General features: G+C 46.5%; 2 protein-coding genes across 2 annotated transcripts; both read left to right on the forward strand.

Moving 5' to 3' along the window:
* The first annotated feature begins 4,104 nt into the window (after positions 1–4,104).
* Positions 4,105–4,798, forward strand: LOC147979317 (uncharacterized). The gene is made up of 2 exons (XM_087515151.1): positions 4,105–4,120; positions 4,338–4,798. The coding sequence occupies exons 1-2, from the start codon at positions 4,105–4,107 to the stop codon at positions 4,796–4,798; spliced, it is 477 nt and encodes a 158-aa protein (XP_087371277.1).
* An 846-nt stretch (positions 4,799–5,644) lies between these two features.
* LOC125543681 (Fe(3+) dicitrate transport system permease) lies at positions 5,645–11,271 on the forward strand. The gene is made up of 3 exons (XM_087546833.1): positions 5,645–6,149; positions 9,572–9,899; positions 10,830–11,271. The coding sequence occupies exons 1-3, from the start codon at positions 5,660–5,662 to the stop codon at positions 11,032–11,034; spliced, it is 1,023 nt and encodes a 340-aa protein (XP_087402959.1). The 5' UTR covers positions 5,645–5,659; the 3' UTR covers positions 11,035–11,271.
* The last annotated feature ends 6,717 nt before the right edge of the window (positions 11,272–17,988 follow it).

A 17,988-nucleotide genomic window follows, 5' to 3' on the forward strand; every position in this document is an offset into this window, starting at 1 on the left:
CGACTATAAGCATGTGGAGAATTTAGCACGGATTGCAACAAGGAAATACAATCAATCAAAGAGCAATTTTCATAATTAAATTCCTTTAAATCCAATATAGTGGGTTTAGCAACATCTAGACTTTTATTTCTTTCAATCCCTCTTTCATCAATTTCATCATTAAGATCTAAATACTTCGAATTTTTAGAACGCCTTCTAGGTAAAGGAAGATCATATTCAGTTTCATCAAGATTCATATTGCAAAATAAAGATTTAATGGGAGACACATCAATAACTTTTAGATCTTCATCATTACTTTCATAGGAATTGGAAGAACACGCTTTAATAAAGGCATCTTTGGAAGCACGCATCCTAGCGGTTCTTTCTTTACACTCATCAATTGAAATTCTCATGGCTTTAAGAGACTCATTGATATCATGCTTAGGTGGAATAGATCTAAGTTTCAAAGTATCAACATCAAGAGCAATTCTATCAACGTTCCTAGCCAAATCATCAATCTTAAGCAATTTTTCTTCAATCATAGCATTAAAATTCTTTTGCGAAGAAATAAATTCTTTAATATTAGATTCAAAATCAGAGGGCATCTTATTATAATTTCCATAAGAGTTGTTGTAGGAATTCCCATAATTATTAGAAGGGTTACTAGGATATGGCCTAGGATTAAAATTCCCTCTATAAGCGTTGTTACCAAAATTATTCCTACCAACAAAATTCACATCCATAGATTCATTGTTATTCTCAATCAAAGTAGACAAAGGCATATCATTAGGATCAGAAGAAACACTCTTAGTAGCAAATAATTTCATAAGTTCATCCATCTTTCCACTCAACACATTAATTTCTTCTATCGCATGCACTTTTTTATTAGAAGTTCTTTCAGTATGCCATTGAGAATAGTTAACCATAATATTATCTAGGAGTTTAGTAGCATCTCCTAAAGTGATTTCCATAAAAGTGCCTCCCGCGGCCGAATCTAAAAGATTTCTAGAAGCAAAATTCAATCCGACATAAAAAATTTGTATAATCACCCACAAATTCAAACCATGAGTAGGGCAATTACGTATCATTAATTTCATTCTCTCCCAAGCTTGTGCAACATGTTCATGATCTAGTTGTTTAAAGTTCATAATATCGTTTCTAAGAGAGATGATCTTAGCGGGAGGAAAATACTTAGAGATAAAAGCATCTTTGCATTTGTTCCATGAATCAATATTATTCTTAGGCAAAGACGAAAACCAAGATTTGCCACGATCTCTAAGCGAAAAAAGAAATAGCTTCAATTTAACGACATCATTATTGACATCTTTTTTCTTTTGCATATCACATAAATCAACGAAGCTATTTAGATGAGTAGCGGCATCTTCGCTAGGAAGGCCGGCGAATTGATCTTTCATAACAAGATTCAACAAAGTAGTATTAATTTCACAAGATTCAGCATCGGTAAGAGGAGCAATCAGAGTGCTAAGGAAATCATTATTATTGGTATTGGTGAAGTCACACAATTTGGTAGTATCTTGAGCCATTGCGACAAACAAGCAATCTAACACACGAGCAAACAAAAAGCAAGCGGACAAAAGAGGCAAACAGAGAGGGAGGATAGAGAGAGAGAGGGCGAATAAAACGGCAAGGGTGAATTGGGGGGAGAGGAAAACGAGAGGCAAATGGCAAATAATGTAATGCGAGAGATAGGGATTGTGATGGGTACTTGGTATATTGACTTTTTGCGTAGACTCCTCGGCAACGTCGCTAGAAATCTTTCTTGCTACGTCTTGAGCTTGCGTTGGTTTTCCCCGAAGAGGAAGGGATGATGCAGCAGAGTAGCGTAAGTATTTCCCTCAGTTTTTGAGAACCAAGGTATCAATCCAGTAGGAGCCCACGCTCAAGTCCCTCGTACCTGCACAAAGCGATAGCTACTCGCAACCAACGCGATTAGGGGTTGTCAAGCCCTTCAGGGTCACTTACGAGAGTGAGATTTGATAGGTAGAATATTTTTGGTATTTTTGATATAAAGATGAAAAGTAAAAGGTAAAGGCAAAGTAAATAGCAAAACAATATAAAAGTGATGGAGATTGATATGATGAGAATAGACTCGGGGGCCATAGGTTTCACTAGTGGCTTCTCTCAAGAGCATAAGTATTCTACGGTGGGTGAACAAATTACTGTTGAGCAATTAATAGAATTGTGCATAATTATGAGAATATCTAGGCATGATCATAAACCCACAATTCATCGGTCTCAACAAACACACCGCAAAAAGAAGATTACATCGAATAGATCTCCACAAGAGAGGGGGAGAACTTTGTATTGAGATCCAAAGAGAGAGAAGAAGCCATCTAGCTACTAACTATGGACCTGAAGGTCTGAGGTAAACTACTCACACTTCATCGGAGGGGCTAGGATGATGTAGAAGCCCTTTGTGATGACGACCCTCTTCCGGCGGAGCTCCGAAACAGGCCCCAAGATGGGATCTCGTGGATACAGAAAGTTGCGGCGGTGGAATTAGGTTTTTGGCTCCTGTTCTGATCGTTTGGGGGTATGTGTGTATATATAGGAGGAAGGAGTACGTTGGTGGAGTACCGAGGGGCCCACGAGGTAGGGGGCGCGCCCTAGGGGGGCACCCCCCACCCTCGTGGCCACCTCTTTGATCCCTTGCAGTAGGGTCCAAGTCTCCTGAATCACGTTCGGTGAGAAAAACACGTTTCCGAAGATTTTATTCCGTTTGAACTCCGTTTGATATTCTGTTTATCCGAAACACTGAAATAGGCAAAAAACAACAATTCTGGGCTGGGCCTCCGGTTAATAGGTTAGTCCCAAAAATAATATAAAAGTGGAAAATAAAGCCCAATATAGTCCAAAACAGTAGATAATATAGCATGGAGCAATCAAAAATTATAGATACGTTGGAGACGTATCAGCCTTGTTTGAGGAATTCTTCGTTGGATCCATTGACCTCACCAGGTTGAACTTTGGGATCATCACCCTCATTCCCAAAGTAACCAGGGCATCGGAGATCTGCCAGTTTCGGCCGATCACGGTGATTAATGTCATCTTCCGCATCCTTGCGAAGGGGTACGCCATTAGGGTGGCCCCCATAGCCGACAGGATCACTCACCCCGATCAGTCGGCATTCATTCAGGGTCGTTATATACTTGACGGAGTTCTGGTTTTGCATGAAGCTCTCCATGAGGTCCACTCCAAACACCTCAAGGCAGTCTTCTTAAAACTGGATTTCCACAAGGCATATGACACGGTCAGTTGGCCCTTCCTTCGGGAATGCCTGCTACGGAAGGGCTTCGACGACAGGTGGGTCTCCCGAGTGATGCAAATGGTTTCCTCGGGCCGGACATCGGTGAACATTAATGGGGAGGTCGGCCCATTCTTCCCCACATCTTGTGGGGTACGCCAGGGTGACCCCTTTTCACCGTTCCTCTTCAACATGGTTGTCGATGCTCTGACAACCATCTTAGATAAAGCCAAGGCCGCCGGCCACATTAAGGGCATTGTCCCGCATCTGGTTAGGGGGAATGGCATATCCCTCCTCCAGTATGCGGATGACACCATTATCATGGTGGAAGGCACGGAGACTGACATCATGAACTTGAAGTTCCTACTGCTTTGCTTCCAGCAGATGTCTGGCCTCAGGATCAACTTTGATAAGAGTGCGGTCATGGTCTTGAGATACTCCCAAGACGAACGGCAGAGCATCGCGGATTGGCTCAATTGCCAGCTTGGGTGTTTCCCCACGACTTATCTGGGGATCCCCATTAGTGATTCGAGGCTCACGGTGGCTGAGCTCCGCCCCACGGTTGGGAAGCTTTAACACCACATCGAGCCTTGGCAAGGCCGTTGGCTCTCGAAGGCGGCCCGGACAGTGCTTATTAACTCGTCCCTTGCCATCCTGCTCTTATTCATCATGAGCCTCTATAGCCTTCCGGAGACTCTACATCACGAGATTGCCACTGTTCAGGGACACTTCTTTTGGGCCGGTGAGGGAGACAAGCAGAAATACCACATGGTGCGCTGGTCGGAGATCTGTAAAACGCGCGACCAGGGGGGTCTCGGGATCATGTCCTCCAAACGCATGAACATTGCCCTCCTAACGCGATGGCTGTGGCAGATTGTCAACGGAGAGGGTGGCTTGTGGCTTCGCATCATTCAGCAGAAATACCTCCGTGGCCAACCCCTGGCCTTTTGCCAGCGCTCCGGAGGGTCCCAATTCTGGCAATCCATCATCCAGCTTCTGCCAGTCCTCCGCATCGGCACCTCGATCGCGGTCGGGTCGGGCACCTCCACGATGTTCTAGTTCGATCGATGGGCTGGGGACCTTCCCCTTGCAGCACGCTTTCCCGACCTATTTTCCATCGCGGCTGACCCGCGAATCTCTGTCGCGACGGCCCTTATTGACTTAGGGCAACTCGCGTTCCGGAGAGCATTTGGACTGGCGGAGATCGCGGACTGGCATGAGCTGTTGGAATGCATCGCGCTGCACGCGCCTGACCTGGAGGATGGAGAAGACCGTGCCAGGTGGCGACTAGAGCCATCGAGGCAATTCTCCGCTAAATCTCTCTACCATGCCATCGCTCCTTCTATGGGACATGAGGCTCTCTCCGCCATCTGGGAGATTCGGCTCCCGTTGAAGATTCGGTTTTTCATGTGGCAATGGATTCGTGGCCGCCTCCCCTCCGACGTGGAGGTCCCGAAGCGCAATGGGCCAGGAGATGGGCGATGTCCGCTCTGCGGGCCTAAAGAGGATTCGAACCATATCTTCTTCACCTGCGTGTCCGCGCAGTTCCTATGAAGCTGCTTCCGCGAAATAGTGGGTGGAAGCTGGGATCACAACAACTTGCCCGCTCTTTTCGCGGAACTCCATGCGGTAGCTTCCCCAGTTTGCCATATCAGGTGGCTGGTCATCGGGGTGCTAACCTGGACACTATGGACTATTAGAAATAAGCTTGTAATTCAGCGCATTCCTCTTCGACGTGCTACTGACGCTTTGTTCAAATGGTTTGTTTACTTGCAGCTTTGGCGGCCGCTTAGCCGTCCCTGGGAGAGAGACGCCATCACCTTCATCATCACCCAGCTTCGCTCGATGGCTCTCCGGATGGCTCCACCGCTTCTCCCACCACCGCTGGAGCCGGATTAGTTCGTTTACAACATCGCCACCGCCGTTCTGTGTTGTGTCTCTTTGCGTTGGGCTTGTTGTGTTGTGCCCACAGCTGAACTTGGGGTTCGTTTGTGTTTGTACCCGTCGGTCCTGTCAGCGGTGGCTGTGTTTGGGTGTGTGTTCTGTGGTTGATACCTTGTTACTTTGTGCTCGGTGATTGCTTTCTTTATAAAGCGGGGCGAAAGCCTTTTTCGGTACATTTTAATTTCACAAACTCACATGAAGTTGTAGAGGTAATTTGTTCGCATTAATCAGATTTTATACGGGTATATGAGTATGAGGGTATGTATTATATGATATCATAATCGTATCCGCTCTATCCGATGGTTTTAAAATTTCCTCATTTATACACCCATGAGTAATTTTTTGTTCTACTCCTTTACCCTAGCCTAATAAGGTTTTACGCGCCAGTACATGTATAATGGGTACGTATATACTATAATGGACCTACGTGGGTCCCCGCAAAAAAAATGGACCTACGTGGGGATGTAATGGATGATTGCCAGGTGGACAAATACGTGGAAAAGGAAGTTGGGAAAAAGGCGCAAAAAACGAATAACGGTAGATTGTGCCCCGCCCTACCCGACCCCCACCGCACCAACACCGCGGCAGCGAGCCCCTTTCGCCCGCTTCCCACTCCACGCCTCCTTCTCCCCCTCCCAGATCTCCCCACCACACGGCCGCGCGCACCGGAGAAACGTTAGCGAGACGGCTGCGAGAGGTAAAACAGCAAAAGGGGAGAGGCCACCGCAGCTCGCGTACCGGCGGTGGGTGGGTGGCGGCGTCCGTCACGCGTCGGCGTATCAGGTGATGGACGCTGGCGGCGGGGGCTTAGGCGGCTTCCAGTGGACCGCGGAGGAGGCTTCGACGATCGGGGGCATCGCGACGGTGTCGCTGCTGCACTCCTTCATCCCCACGCACTGGCTCCCCTTCTCCATCGTCGGGCGCGCCCAGCGCTGGTCGCTCTCCCGCACCCTCCTCGTCAGTCAGTACCCACCCCGCCACCCACCTCGCCCATTTTCTTCTGTTGCCACTCTTTCCGTGTACTGATAACCGCTCCAAGATCTAGAGCATAGGGGCGATACCTGGTTAGGGTTTACTTATCGCAGGGAAAGGGGGGCTATTACCTCTCGGTGGCTGAATTGGATTAGATCGTTCTAGCATAATGAAATGGTGGAGTTGTGGCAGGGGCGGACCCAAGTAGACCCCAAATCTGAAAAATCTCAAGAGAATTCATTCGTATTTTCGGAGGAAGAATAGTAAGAGTTTCAAATTCATGCAAGAAGTGCCCCCATTCTTATAGTTTGCCTCCACTAAAAAAATCTGGGTCTGCCCCTGAGTTGTGCTGCGGTGGTAGTGCCGTAGCGGTGCCTGCAGCAATGCGTGCAACACTGAGACCTGAGAGCACTGTCTGAACACTCTGGGGCATTCTGATGGCTTCCGGGCGACGTTGCATTTTCATGCTTCCGCCACTCCCTCCGTATGGCTGTGTGAACGATTTTGTCTTATTAGAACACTACAGTAATTGACATCTGTATTGATGATAACTGTTGGATATGTCGCTTTCCATTCACCATCTAGTTCTCCCAAAATTCTGAGTTGTTGGGGAAAGGTTGGATAATCTACTCATACTCTGATATGATGCAGGGGGCATAGGCTGGGACTGTTATCCATTTAATTAACGGGGTTGCCCTTTCGTTATTCAGGAAATTCTGAATTTTAGTGAAGGTTTTGTCATGTTTTTGTTCAGCGTGGGCTGTTATAACTTCCTTAATCCTTCACTAGCAAACATGCCCGTGCGTTGCAACGGGAGAATAAAATATATCATATGCCTCAGTCCAATTGTACACAAAATCAAGTAAATCATCTTTTTCACGTTGTTAACCTGAGAAAAGTGGAACACTTGATGGTTCTAGCATTAAATTTCGCACTAAGACTAACTATTGACTTATGTTTGTCCTCATAGTGATGAAAATGTGGGCCATTATCAGCTGAGGACGACCCAAAAGCTTCAGTAAATCTTTGGGCCTCCTTTGGTTTGTAGGATTTTTGTAGGAATTCTATAGGATAGGATTTGCAAAGGAAAAATTCCTTTGAAGCCCTTTGGTTTGTAGGAATGGATTCCTATTCCTATGTAGGATAGGAATCAATCCTTCACGTTTTGGAGGAAAAAAAACATTAGCCTAGACTCAATGGAAAAAATCCTATCCTATGCACCAAATGACATCTCTTTCTCTATAGGAATTGACATGCATGTCATCTCACTTCCTATGATTTTCCTATTCCTATAAAATTCCTATCCTATGAACCAAAGAAGGCCCACTTGTGTATATCATTTCGCACATACCTGTGAAAGAAAGAAGGGTTAATTGGATAAATGCCGCTCGAATTCTTGCGATTCCGAAAAACACCACTACAATGTACAAATTTTGAAAATGGTCCGGAAGATCAATAGCGCCGTCAAGGATTTACAAATGGCCATGTTGTGGAGCATGTAAAGAATTACTTGAATAAAATTTGTAAGACTTTGTTCCGAGATCCACTCGAGAGTTTGTGAACTTAGTGGTGGCCTCGGAGTGTAACATTCCTTGAATTAAGAGTAGCAGCGATTTCCGTAAAAAAAAATAGTGCATGCTAACTCATGTCATACATTCAGCCAAAGATCGTCTAATATTGGCATGCCAAATTTAACAATGTTGGTTGGTAGCTCCGTGTAAAAAAAGGAAAAAAAATGTTGGTTGGTAGTTAAATTAATTTTTTTGCGAAAGATATTCAAATTGATCGTAATAACATCTTATATTATGAGACGGATGAAATAGCCTTTTCAAATTGATTATTTTTTTTAAAAAATACTTTCAAATCAATCACGGGATATACTTCCTTTCTCTCAGTTTACAGGGCGTGCGCGTACCCCTAGGTCGTCAATTTGACCAACCTAATACAAGCCATATATTACAAAAAATATACCAATATAAACTTCAGATGTTCTATTTTCAAACGGTGTATTTTTTGTGTTATATAGTTTATATTAGAGTGATAAAATTGGAAACCTAGGTATACGCGCAAGACTTGTAAACTGAAACGGAGGGAGTAAGTAAATACAGTTCATAGTGTCCATGAAATTAAGTTAAGTTCAATTACGGCTGGTGAGTTCTCGCCAACATTAGTATATATCTTTCTCAAAGAGGTTGCTGGAAACTACAATAACAGTCACGTCAGAAAAATTCTTAACATGGTGCAGTGGCCAGTGCATATATATACAGAGTTAATTGCATTCTGCTTTATACTATTAAAAAATACATTCTGCTATACTTGTTTTCGGTTTTTGTGTTCAGTTTATTAGAGAATGCATGACATCATGTTCAGTTTATAGTACTTAAAATTCCCCAGGCTTTCCGTGCACATGAAAACTGCATCTTCTCTCTCCTCTATTTTCCCAAACCGCTCTCATGAAAGGTGCTAGAAAAATCTTCATGCTTCTTGTTTCTTCATCGGAGTTCCACCAACAAAATTCCCTACCTTTTCTTCTTCCAATCATTCTCCAGAGGCAAAATCAACTGACTATCTCCTCCTTCGATCTCCTGCTGCTTGTTCTGTCCTTGCTCTCCTCGGCCACGGGAGGCGGTAGAGCTTACACTGCGCCAGAGTGTGTCTACAGCCGCATGAGAGGAAACAAAACAGAGGAGCTTGTGTTCGCTAGAGGCTGCCCGTGAGTATGGCCTGCACAGAGCCGACAAGCGTCGTTTTGGTCGTTTCCGTATCAGGTCATGAGCCACAGTGGATGGAAGAAGACAGAGGTGTGGAGCTGGCAAGTGGCGAGCGCCTCGGGGGAGAGCAGACGGCATGCCGCGCACGAAGGTGCCAGGGAGGGGCGGCGGGATCCTGGAGCACAGTAGCGCGAGGCGACGGCGGAGATGCTGGGGGAGGTGCCTGAAAGTTTTGTTGGTCGGAACCGTTCGTACACCATGAAAGGCCGCGTCGAGAGGAGCGTCAACAGGATCGACGGCCGCTGTCTGCCCGTGTGCTCCGCTCTATGGGCTGCCTCTGCCTTTGGGACAGTCCTACTGAGCGGACTGGAGTGCCACGTGCGGCAAGATGTCGCAAGTCGAAGGTCGTCTTCTCACGCACGCCGCCGGCCGGCCTCAACTTCAACCAAGCTCCAATTTGACTTCGCGATAGCTGTGCTATGAGATTTTGCTGAGCCAGCAGCGCACACACGCAATGATACGTGATTTGGACATGATTTTGTGCTAGACGACATGTATGTTGCGTGGGTATTTTTTGATATATTGTTATGCCTTGTTTTCTGTGTAAATTAGTGATGGTAGTATGATACTTCGTCATTTGGCAAGGATTTCTTCTCTTCCACATGTATCATCATTAGTAAAATATTCCCAACTTTTGCAGCTGCATTTGGAGCAGTCCTTCATGTTGTATCGACCGCTCTTCTCGGGATAACTGCAGTTACTATGGCAAATACTATAGCAGGCGAGGAAACAGTGCATAAACTTGCCTCGCTGTTGCTAATATTTCTTGGAGCAGGTTACATTCTGTTGTTTGCGTTAGGAAAAGGTGGTCATAGCCATGCTCATAATCATCCAATGGAGAAGATGGCAGTCGCTGGTCTTGTACTTGTACCAGCATTATCACCCTGTGCAACTACTCTTCCAGTGTTTCTTGCTGTTGGCAACTCATCCTCGATGATGATTCTTGCGATCATTGTACTTCTCTTCAGGTGCGCCCCCCCCCCCCCCCCCCCCCCCAAACCGCACTGTTTAAAGTTGTTTTGGCTTGTCAACACGAGGCATTTAAAATGTGGTATTTTATGCTTGCGCTAAAATAATGTTGTTTAGTTCAAGATGTTTTTTGTTCGACTAGTCACCTAACCCCTAGACCCTAGTTATACAGAGAGCTTGTTGGGCCAAAACGGAAGAAGATATAAGGATAGTCATTTCAGTATTGCTGTACGTAGTGTTGAAGTAGAAATGGAGAACCTCATTATTTCCATATGCAAGCCTTACTTTTGAGACATTTCTGTTCGCGCTCATCAACCAATTTGTTCTTAGATAAGGCTTCTATTTGTCACTCGTCAGTGGTTTAGGATTTGAAGGACATTCAAAATAAGCTGATCATAGCATATTCCGTTCGGAAGCTTTATGCAGTTGATGTGAAATGTTTCCAGAAACTACACCTCTTATGCTTATGCGTAGTGGTTGGATAGTTATAGTATAGCTCATCAGGGCAGCTGGAAAATGTGCATTGAATTTGGCTGTGTAGATCAGATCTGACGGTCAGAAACGGCCAGATAAGCAAAACGGATGGCCACGAATGAGAGCGCTCGAAAGGGCAGGGGCAGGGATTAGGTGCTGTTTTACTGTCCTAAATTTAAGCCTCCACCAATGTGCTGAATAAGATCAGTAGTCTAAAACTTAAAGATAGTAGCTCTAAAGCTTTGGCTGTCATAGGCATGGAACCAAATGCTCCATCTTAAATGGGATGCAGACCGACTTATATGGCTGTCAATCATGAGCATGGTTTGAACTCTGAATATTCTCCGGGGCGCTTTGTGTTGAATCAACTACGCATATGAAGTATTATAGATGCATACTATCGATTTATGTTACCTTTGTATTACAACCTAACTTGTGTTCTTTTATGCCTGCAGTACCATCACGGTGATGACGTCCCTGGTGGCTCTCTCATTTTATGGTGCTAGCCAGATCAAGTTTCACTGGGTGGAACGCTATGACAAGGTCCTAGTTGGCTCAGTGCTGTGCCTTGTTGGGGTTCTGACGTATGTGTTCCATCACCATGATGGTGACGAGCATTCTCTCCATGCACACGTGCACAGGAAACTTGTGGGTCCTTAGAGGAATCTACATAGTTACTCCCAAAGTTCACTGTGAAACAAATTCTGTTGTCCTCTAACCTTTGTACGTTATGCTGTATAAGATCTGATTATCAATTTATCTGTTGGGAATCTACCCGCCTATGGGTTTCCTAGGAATACAGACAGACCAGGTGAACACCTACTGGGAAATTGTTTGTACCATGGATCTTTGTTTGCGCTCATGCAGTTTAACGGGAATAGTGGGCTTTCAACTTGAGGCATTGTTTCTGATCTAATTAAAGTTTATGGATTTTTTGCTCTACATCAGTGGTACAAACTTGGATGCATGCCTGAACTGCTGAAGCTTATGTGCAACGACAGGTTGAAATTTCTGCTGGATATGCCCCAAATTTTTGTGCTTGTTGTTCTCTATCTATCTTGAGAAAAAGGGTTCCCCCGCTTTGTATTACAAAGCAAACATCCGATACAACCAACGATAGGTGCTAGGGCGGAAGCAGCACAACCACACCCAAAAAGAAAGGAAAGAGAAAAACCGATAACGCCGGATCGACAAAGACGACGGAGCCTTGCGATCGCTGCTTCCATCGGAAATCGTCCCCCAAGCTCCGAGACTCTGAAGCGCCGGTACCAATCAACACCTTCAAGAAGGGACGCGACGATGACGACGGTGCTGCCAAGGGTTTCCCTCGATACACGGTGAGGAAAGAGGAAGGGTAGCCCCGACGCCCTCTAGGAAGGTCCGATGGCACCCTCAGGCACCACCGCGTCGGTGTCGGCCAAGCCAACAGGGATTTCTCCCGATCCCATCCTCCACCTCAGGCACTCCGGTGCTCGCCACCAAACCAACCACCACCCTGTGCACACGGACACGAAGCCTCCCACGCTGTCTCACCACGGCACCGCGAAGATGGCCTGCACAACGAGGAAGGGGAGCCGGGACTAGGGCAGCAGCACCGCCAGCATACTGGAGGCCCCACCTCCACTGTCCACGACGGTAGTCGACCGGACGTCAAAGCGGGAGCCGGTCGGGCCCTTAGAGGCCCGGACAACTCCCGCCTCCGCGCCGCAGCTGGCATGCCGTCGGCGTCGCTGCCCCCCATCCGAGCTGCTCCACCACCTCACCACACAGACGACGACGAAGCCACGCCGGGGGCCGGCCCGCTAGGACCCAGATGGGGCCCGCGGGCCTCGATCTGGGCCGGGGGTGCGCCACCGGCCAACCAGCGCCACCACGCCGACTCGCCGCCAAGGGGCCGCGCCACCACCGAGCGAGCCGCCGGCCACCACGCCGGGACGCCGGGACGCCGGGCCGCCATCAGGCCGAGGGGCACCGCCGCCGCCCCATGCCCCGGACAAGGAGCCACGTGCGCGGGGACAGGCAGGCCCTGCCACCGCCAACACCACCCGGCCAGCGCCGGGGGCGCTCGTCGGCGACGGCAGGGAGGGAAGGAGCGACGAGGGCGGCCGAAGGGGAGGCAGGGCTCGCGCCGCCCCGGCCACCTCCCAGGGAGGCGATGCAGAGCGGATCCGAGGGAAGGGGGGAAAGGGGCGGGGGCGGGGGCGGTCGGTGACCGGTGGCGGCGGCGGGACCTAGGACGGCCGGCGGCGGCGGGACCTAGGACGGCCGGCGGCGGCGGGGGATGGAGGGAGGAACCCTAGATTAGGGGAGCTGTTTGCCGTGTGCTTTTCTATCAATTGCTCTTTCAGTTCATCCATCTTCTCTATCTATCTTAGCTGGAAAGATTATTTGTCCCTAGCTTGTACCGGAATCCCAGGATCTAATGGGGGCCGAAGCCTTTTTATCCCATCCTCTATTTGCTTCGGCTTGTTCCTATTCGGGAGCCGGAGAGAAAGGATGGTGACGTGTGCCTTTTTATGTGTGTGCGCTTAGGGACTCTAGCCAGCAAAAATTTCCTGGTTATACACATCCTTTTATGTTTGTGGCATTTTTGATAATTGGCTGGTGTTTTGATATTACTCTTTGAAATTGGTGCTTTGGCACTGAAAATGTTTCGAAAACACTAACGCCTACACGTGTGGGCGTTCCCCAACTCACCCACACGCCTGGATTTTCGTTCACTGTTTTTTGCACGAATCTTGACACGAAAATGTGGATTTGGTGTGCCACGTAGGACGGGGTTGGTGTATGGGCGTTGGAGAGTTTGCCAACACACCCGCACCACGCTGTTTGCCAGCTGCGCTGTGTGGGCGAACTGCTTTTCGCCCACACGACACTCCTACGTTGTGGATGGCAACTGTAATTACGCGAACGTGGCAACTAGATAAACACACATGGCAACTGTGATTCTTTGATAGACGGCAACTGCAGTTGCGTGTACGTGGCAACCAGATAAACACACATGGCAACTATGATTAACAATACATGGCAACTATGGTTGGACCACATGTGGCAACTAGGTAAACACACATGTCAACTACTGTTTGACTATATGTGGCAAATAGTCAATCACACACGGGAACTACGGTTTGATTACATGTGGTAACTATCAGAAATTAGACATGTCAACTATAGTTAACCAAAATAGATAGAGTTGCCATGCTTTTACAACTACACTTTGTTGGAGATATGCCCTAGAGGCAATCATGTATGATGATATTTCCTATGTGTTTATGAATAAAGATAGTCCTTGGACATTATCAATGATGTGTATCAGCAAGTACGTGACTTGTTTGTGGGACTATGCATTGTATGATGACTGTCCTAAAAGGTCCCTAGTCGAAAGGGCTGTGTGGACGCGTAGCCAACTAGACTAGCATCTGACACAGTCGATGGCTTGGTCTCACTAGCCATGGAGCATTGGATGCTAACCGGATAATATGGACTTGGAAGGATCTGGTCGGATTCGACGTAGTCGGATCCGAGTCGAGATAAGGTCCGAGTTGGACAGACTCAACTATCAGACGCAGCGATATGTCATCTGTGAGTCTCTAGTACAACATATGTTCTATATCCTAAGACCTGAGCTGACGCATGTACTCGGGATGGTGACAGACTTGCTTTGGGCCGACCAAACGCTACTCCGTGACTGGGTAGTTACAAAGGTAGGTTTCAGGCTTGTCCAGACCCATGTTGCGAGACATGGTCGAGCAAGATGGGATTTGCCCCTCCGACCAGGAGAGATATACTCTGGGTCCCTCGTGTGATCCGACCAGGGTAAGCATGGCCATGCGACAAGGATTATGAGATAATCCGGATAGTGGTCGGCATCACTGGAACGAGAAAGAGGTTGGGCTAGCACAAGGATGACAGACTCTCCTTAAGCTCGACAACATATATCGTGTGGCAAAAGGAATGGAAGTATGATGTACAGGTTTGCTAACCAGCTTCATAGTCTGCTTGGTGTTCGGCATGCCTTGCTAGAGGTCGCTACCAACCGTGCAGTTCGGAGTTGATCCGAACTGCAACCAAGCCAACTTGAACCTAAGGGGTCGCGCGCTTAAGGGAAGGAACCTATGAGGTCGGATCTGAGGACACTGGTCGGATGTGATCCGAACTGTATTCGGATTGTGGCCGAGTAGACTTATGGGCTTTAGGGTCTGTGCGAGGCCCAGGTGTTGAGCCCGCGACGGACGCCTATATATACTGGAGGTGCCGCACACTCGCGCGGTTGATCGCTTCGGCGCTGTCACTAGGGTTTGCATGTGTTGTGAATAGACACCTCCACTCGCCTCCGGTTGTGTGATCGGACCTAGCAGTCCGCCGCACGACGTTCCTCCTGCACGCGCGGATACCATTAGAGGCGGTGCACTTGCGCCGCTCTGGCGAACCTGTACGTGGGAACCGACCACCGGTTGTACGAGGGAGATCGGACGAGGAGGAGACGATCCACGCGGACGCGCTGCCCCAACTCTTCTTCCGCTGCACGGCACTGCGCGTCTAGTGGTAACAAACTGTGATCCATCTCCCATAGCATGTTCTTGGTTGTTCTGCGCGTAGGAAATTTTAATTTGCAGTCGACGCACCCTACCGTAGATCCCAACAGTGGTATTAGAGCCTCTGCTATAGGATTTGGATTCAGATCGTATGCATATTAGATATGTGGAGGCAATAGATGACATCTATTGTCATTGATAAGATTGGCTGTGTGCACGGTTGATGAGATGAACTGCACATGTGAATCGATATGGCTATGTTTTCTGTTGATTGGGATCGATGAGGTTGATACGTCTCCAACTTATCTATAATTTTTGATTGCTTCATGCTATATTATCTATTGTTTTGTACTATATTGGGCTTTATTTTCTACTTTTATATTATTTTTGGGACTAACCTATTAACCGGAGGTCCAGCCCAGAATTGCTGTTTTTTTTGCCTATTTCAGTGTTTCGGAGAAACATAATATCAAACGGAGTCCAAACGGAATAAAATCTTCGAGAACGTGATTTTCTCACCGAACGTGATTCAGGAGACTTGGACCCTACTTCAAGGGATCAAAGAGGAGGTCACGAGGGTGGGGGGCGCCCCCCCTAGGGCACGCCCCCTGCCTCGTGGGCCCCTCGGTGCTCCACCGACGTACTCCTTCCTCCTATATATACCTACGTACCCCCAAACGATCAGAACAGGAGCCAAAAACCTAATTCCACCGCCGCAACTTTCTGCATCCACGAGATCCCATCTTGGGGCCTGTTCCGGAGCTCCGCCGGAAGAGGGCCGTCATCACGGAGGGCTTCTACATCATCCTAGGCCCTCCGATGAAGTGTGAGTAGTTTACCTCAGACCTTCAGGTCCATAGTTAGTAGCTAGATGGCTTCTTCTCTCTCTTTGAATCTCAATACAAAGTTCTCCCCCTCTCTTGTGGAGATCTATTCGATGTAATCTTCTTTTTGCGGTGTGTTTGTTGAGATCGATGAATTGTGGGTTTATGATCAAGTCTATCTATGAATAATATTTGAATCTTCTCTGAATTCTTTTATGCATGATTGGTTATCTTTGCAAGTCTCTTCGAATTATCCGTTTGGTTTGGCCAACTAGATTGGTAGTTCTTGGCATGGGAGAAGTGCTTAGCTTTGGGTTCGATCTTGCGGTGTCCTTTCCCAGTGACAGAAGGGGCAGCAAGGCACGTATTGCATCGTTGCCATCGAGGATAACAAGATGGGGTTTATTTCATATTGCATGATTTTATCTCTCTACATCATGTCATCTTGCTTAAGGCGTTACTCTATTTTTAACTTAATACTCTAGATGCATGCTGGATAGCGGTTGATGAGTGGAGTAATAGTAGTAGATGCAGAATCGTTTCGGTCTACTTGTCATGGACGTGATGCCTATATACATGATCATGCCTAGATATTCTCATAATTATGCTCAATTCTGTCAATTGCTCAACAGTAATTTGTTCACCCACCGTAGAATACTTATGCTCTTGAGAGAAGCCACTAGTGAAACCTATGGCCCTCGGGTCTATTCTCATCATATCAATCTCCATCACTTTAATCTTGCTTTGCTTTTTTACTTTTTTCTTTGCATCTTTATATCAAAAATACCAAAAATATTATATCTATCAGATCTCACTCTCGTAAGTGACCGTGAAGGGATTGATAACCCCTAATCACGTTGGTTGCGAGTAGCTATCGTTTTGTGCAGGTACGAGGGACTTGAGCGTGGCCTCCTACTGGATTGATACCTTGGTTCTCAAAAACTGAGGAAAATACTTACGCTACTCTGCTGCATCATCCCTTCCTCTTCGTGGAAAACCAACGCAAGCTCAAGACGTAGCAAGAAGGATTTCTGGCGCCGTTGTCGGGGAGTCTACGCAAAAAGTCAATATACCAAGTACCCATCACAATCCCTATCTCTCGCATTACATTATTTGCCATCTGCTTCTCGTTTTCCTCTCCCCCACTTCACCCTTGCCGTTTTATTCGCCCTCTCTCTCTATCCTCCCTCTCTGTTTGCCTCTTTTGCCCGCTTGCTCTTGTTTTCTCGTGTGCTAGTTTGTTTGCTTGTCGTCATGGCTAGTCCTCTTTCTTCTCCTTGTCTCCCGAGAGTGAAGTTCTAAATTTTAAACAAAGGGAGGGAGAAAATCTAAAATATGCTTGGTATGGAATTTGCAATGCTCAAAATAGTTCTACGAGGAAGCAATCTACCTTAGTTCTTCTTCACAATTTTTATGTAGGTGTTAATTCTTGGTATAGATATATCCTCGATACCATTACCGGAGGGAACTTCTTGGGTAGCTATACTTTTGATTCTATAATGCTATGTTAGATTTATTTGGCTCACCACCTCTTTTGGTTAATGGAACCATGTTAACTTTGGAGCATGTTATGCAAAGACTTGAAATTATTGAAAATAAAATTGCTACTATTGAATCAATTGAAAATCTAGATAAAAAGATCCACAATCAAATTACTCAATATGGATCTAAGGTAGGAATGACTTAGAAAAATCTTAAGGAAAAGGAACCCGTAGTTAATGAGAAGATAAACCTAGATTCTACTAGAATTGATGAACTTGAGGGTATAATTACAAATTTGGGAACCTTTTTTCTTCCATAAAGAATACTCCTAGTCCTCCTACTAAAATTGCCAACCTTATGTATGTTCCTAAAAATAAGGGTGAATCATCTAGTAAGGAAACTGCTGATCTTAAATCTATAAGTATTCATCCCAATCTTTTTGCTATCACTAAGGAACCATTTATTACAAATGAATTTTTCGATCTTGTGCCTAAAAGTTTGATAATTAATAAAAAGAAACAAATTACTAAAAATGGTAGATGCCTAATTGAAGAATTGCCTACTAAAGATGGCAATACCTAGATCTATCCTTGCTTGTTATGCCTAGCTAGGGGCGTTAAACGATAGCGCTTGTTGGGAGGCAGCCCAATTTTATTTTTATTTCTTGCTTTTTGCTCCTTTTTAGTAATAAATAAATTATCTAACCTCTGTTTTGGTTGTGTTTTTGTGTTTAATTAGTGTTTGTGCCAAGTAGAACCGTTGGGAAGACTTGG

This window comes from Triticum urartu, chromosome 3A, assembly GCF_056163025.1.
Source record: "Triticum urartu cultivar PI428250 chromosome 3A, HENAU_Tu73, whole genome shotgun sequence".
NCBI classification, from domain to species: Eukaryota; Viridiplantae; Streptophyta; class Magnoliopsida; order Poales; family Poaceae; genus Triticum; species Triticum urartu.

Excerpts from the sequence above, each read along its gene's own strand:
- LOC125543681 (XM_087546833.1), top strand. The coding sequence starts at position 5,660 with ATGATTGCCAGGTGGACAAATACGTGGAAAAGGAAGTTGGGAAAAAGG. Across the intron at positions 6,150-9,571 it reads CTCCCGCACCCTCCTCGTCA|CTGCATTTGGAGCAGTCCTT; the intron begins GTCAGTACCCAC and ends CAACTTTTGCAG. Across the intron at positions 9,900-10,829 it reads ATCATTGTACTTCTCTTCAG|TACCATCACGGTGATGACGT; the intron begins GTGCGCCCCCCC and ends TTATGCCTGCAG.